The following is a 3,185-nucleotide window of genomic DNA, read 5'->3' on the forward strand; positions in this document are numbered from 1 at the left end:
GCATGTAAATTTAATGCTCGTGGAAACAACCCGCAGATCGAGCGGGGAGGCTGAGCTGAGCCCGCCTGGCTCCCCGGGTGTTCGCAGCTCGCCGCTGCGCAGCGGAGGCCACGGAGCATGTGTTGCGACTTGTTTCCCTGCGCGTAACCCGGCCTCTCGCTCTGCCGCAGGAGCACAGGAGCTTGCTGCTGAAGATGAAAGAAGGCGAAGCAGAGCTGGCGAGGCTGAGAAGCGTGGAAGGTGACAAGCTCGCCGAACAAGACCGGTGAGGCTTGGCCTCCGGCTCGGCTGCCAACTCCAGAGCAAGCCCACGCCGCTGGGTCGGGGTGTCAGCTCGCTGGGGCATGACTGCACATTCCTGCGAAGGGCGTGCTTGCTCTCTGGCTTGCAAAACAGCACCCTACTCCCAAGAGCTGACTAATCTCCAAATATCTCCTGCAGTTTTTGCCCTGCTCCGAGAGATCCGGAGCTCCAGAGCCGGGATGCCCGGAGACCTCTAGCGGCCCCGCTGCGGGCTGGGAGCTCGGGGCAGGTCCTGCCCTGCTTAGGGAGGCTCGGGAGCAGCCGATTCTCCCCGTAGTGTCGGATTCGTTCCACCCAGACGTTATCCTTGTGCTCCGGGGGCTAATTGGCAATGGCTTGTTTCTGGAAGGCCTTGTTCGTGGCCTGACTCTTCCTGATGTTCCTGTGTCCCTGCAGTCTGTGGTTACTAGTCTTTGTGGCTCCTGCTTGAATAGGTTTTGTCTCTGCCTCTCCTTACCTCGTCTAGCCAAAATATTTCAAGACCTGTGCGTCTGTGGAGGAGACCTGGCTGATAAAGAGCTGCTCTGGGCATAGCTGGGTGGGTGCCGCCTTTCTGGGAAGCCGTCTGATGGCTCCTGGACTCTGTCCTCTCCTTTTCCCAGGTCGGCCCAGCTGGAGAAGGAGGTGGCCATGCTGCGGGAGAAGATACACCATCTGGACGACATGCTGAAAAGCCAGCAGCGCAAAGTCCGCCAGATGATCGAGCAGGTGAGTGGAGCGGGGCTGGGGTGAGAGGATGGAGGGGGGCAGAGCCTGGGAGGACTCAGAGGGGACTTAAAATGGGCGAAAGGAGGAAAAAAAGAAGGGGGGGGGGAATCTCTTAAGCCGCTTGGAAGCAAAGAATTGCTGGTTTGTGGGGCTGAGTCCCTTTGCAAACCAAAGGCACACAAGTTCAAAGGCAGCCCAGAGCCCTGTCCTGCAGCAGGGACTGACCCCGGGGTGACAGCCCGAAGGGCTGCGGCACGACCCGCCCTGGGCCAGGGAAGGTAATAAAAGGGGTGTAAAAAGGAGTGCTGTGCCCCCAGCTTGGCTGCTGAAAGAGTTAAATCTCAAACCGTGTGAGCGGAGGCTCCTTCACCTGGGGCTTAATTCTCAGACTGAATTTGAGGCTTTTTTTGATTGTTTTTTATACAGACCTTGGAGTGAATGTTGTGGGTGTTAAGAGGCAGAAGGGTGCCTGGCTAAGCTGCCCTCTTTCCTAGACATTTCTCCAGCCCAGCTGTGCACGAGGGGGGTTTTCAGCTGCTGTGGACTTTTTCTCTTACAGCTCCAGAACTCCAAAACGGTGATTCAGGCCAAAGATGCCGTGATCCAGGAGCTCAAGGAGAGAGTCGCTTACTTGGAGGCTGAGGTGTGTCTCAGCAGGGGCCGTTTCGGAGGGTGCACGGGGTCTGCTCCGAGCTCAGACCCTTGTGTTAAAACCTCCCGGTGTGACTGGTTTGCGCACGCCTGTGGGTCGTGGCTGGGCTCCCTCACGGCGATGAGCTTCGCTCCGGGCAGAGCGGCCGGCCGCAAAGCCCTTCCCTTGCACTGACACCCGCTTTGCGTAGGAAAATGTGCCCTCCGCAGCCCCGGGGGCTGTGCCGGTTCCCCGAGCTGGTGTGATGGTTTCCAAAGCAGCCGGGGTTGCTGGAGCAGCTGTGAACTCCAGCTGAGTCCAAAATAATCTCCTCAAGCACATTTCTCTGGCAGTGAAGCCCTTCTTGCTTACGAAGCTGCAGCTGAATGCATGCGTGTCAGAAATTAAAATTGCATTCCAGCCTCTAGGATTGTAACAAGTGTCAAACCTCTCTCCTTTTTTGGGTAAAAACTGAGCCTGCATCGGCACGTCCAGTGTTTTCTTCCCTCCTTGGTGATATTTTGCTCATTTCTGCGTGGGAATGGTGCGTGTGAGCACAGCCAGGTGGGAAACAGCCAGCGAGAGGGGATTGTGTGCTGGTGGGTTTCCGTGTCGGGGGTTCAGCAGATCTTACAAGCCATCCTGGCTCTCCTTTGGCAAGCAGTCCCTATGCAGGGCTGGATTTCATTTCCCTCAAGAAAAAGCTGCCCCATCGCAAGAGGTTATACCGGAGCATTCCTCGGCCAGCGATCCGCGTGCCCGCAGCTGCCCGTTGCTAACTGTGCGTCCGTCTCTTGCAGAACCTGGAGATGCACGACCGCATAGAGCACTTGATCGAGAAGCAAGTCAGTCGGGGCGGCCACAGCTCCAGAGCGCGCTCGAAGTCTGAGTATGTGAGCAGGTACGTGGGGAGGACGGGCCCTCCAGCCTGCTCGGCGGCTTCACCTGCAGGCCCACGCCTTACCTGGGGCAGCGGGAGCTGCAGTCTGGGAGGAGATGCCGGGCTCATCTTCCGGAAGCGCGTTGTGTTATCGTCCGTTTGCAGGGAGGTCTCCTTTCCTGTATCCCTCCTCCAGGGGAGTACAGGGGAGCAGAGGTCCCTCCTGCGGGCCGTTCTGGGGGGAGGCATCACCGACCAGGGCTGGGGCAGCACCCTCTCCCACAGGCTTCTCCCCCAAGCCCCCATCCAGCTTGTCTGTGCGAACAAATCCTTCCTCTCTTGCAGCAAAAGGCTGACGGGCCCCAAGCCGCTGCCTCTCATTCGAGTAGTGGAAACATGAGTTTCGAGGGCCGGTCCGAGCTGAAGACTCTCCCCTTGTTATCGTTGACTGGATTTCCCTGCTTGACTGCCATCCTCTAGCCTTGGTGCTCCCGGAGTCTCCCCGGAGCTGTCGGCGGAGGGCTGTGCCCTGGAGAACTGTGCCAGCCGAGGACAGACGTAGCCGGGGCGGTCCTGGCAGAGGAAGGAGGTTTGCGAAGCGTCCACATTGCTGTCCCCACTGGGTCCCGAGGTCTCACGGATGCCAGTTCGGAGGCTGGGACT

The 3,185-nt window shown here is 58.7% G+C and overlaps 1 protein-coding gene across 1 annotated transcript in view; it reads left to right on the forward strand.

Annotated features, from left to right (window-relative positions):
* The window catches only part of TUFT1 (tuftelin 1), a gene marked incomplete at its 5' end in the record, with an annotated part of 6,542 nt that extends 3,620 nt beyond the window's left edge, over positions 1-2,922 (forward strand). Inside the window, 5 exons of the mRNA XM_010292707.1 lie at positions 171-265; positions 906-1,011; positions 1,571-1,654; positions 2,443-2,543; positions 2,868-2,922. Coding sequence (XP_010291009.1) covers positions 171-265; positions 906-1,011; positions 1,571-1,654; positions 2,443-2,543; positions 2,868-2,922 — 441 coding nt within the window. The remainder of the gene's footprint in view (positions 1-170; positions 266-905; positions 1,012-1,570; positions 1,655-2,442; positions 2,544-2,867) is intronic.
* Positions 2,923-3,185: the final 263 nt, after the last annotated feature.

Source organism: Phaethon lepturus, unplaced genomic scaffold (genome assembly GCF_000687285.1).
Source record: "Phaethon lepturus isolate BGI_N335 unplaced genomic scaffold, ASM68728v1 scaffold22238, whole genome shotgun sequence".
In the NCBI taxonomy this organism is placed as follows: domain Eukaryota; kingdom Metazoa; phylum Chordata; class Aves; order Phaethontiformes; family Phaethontidae; genus Phaethon; species Phaethon lepturus.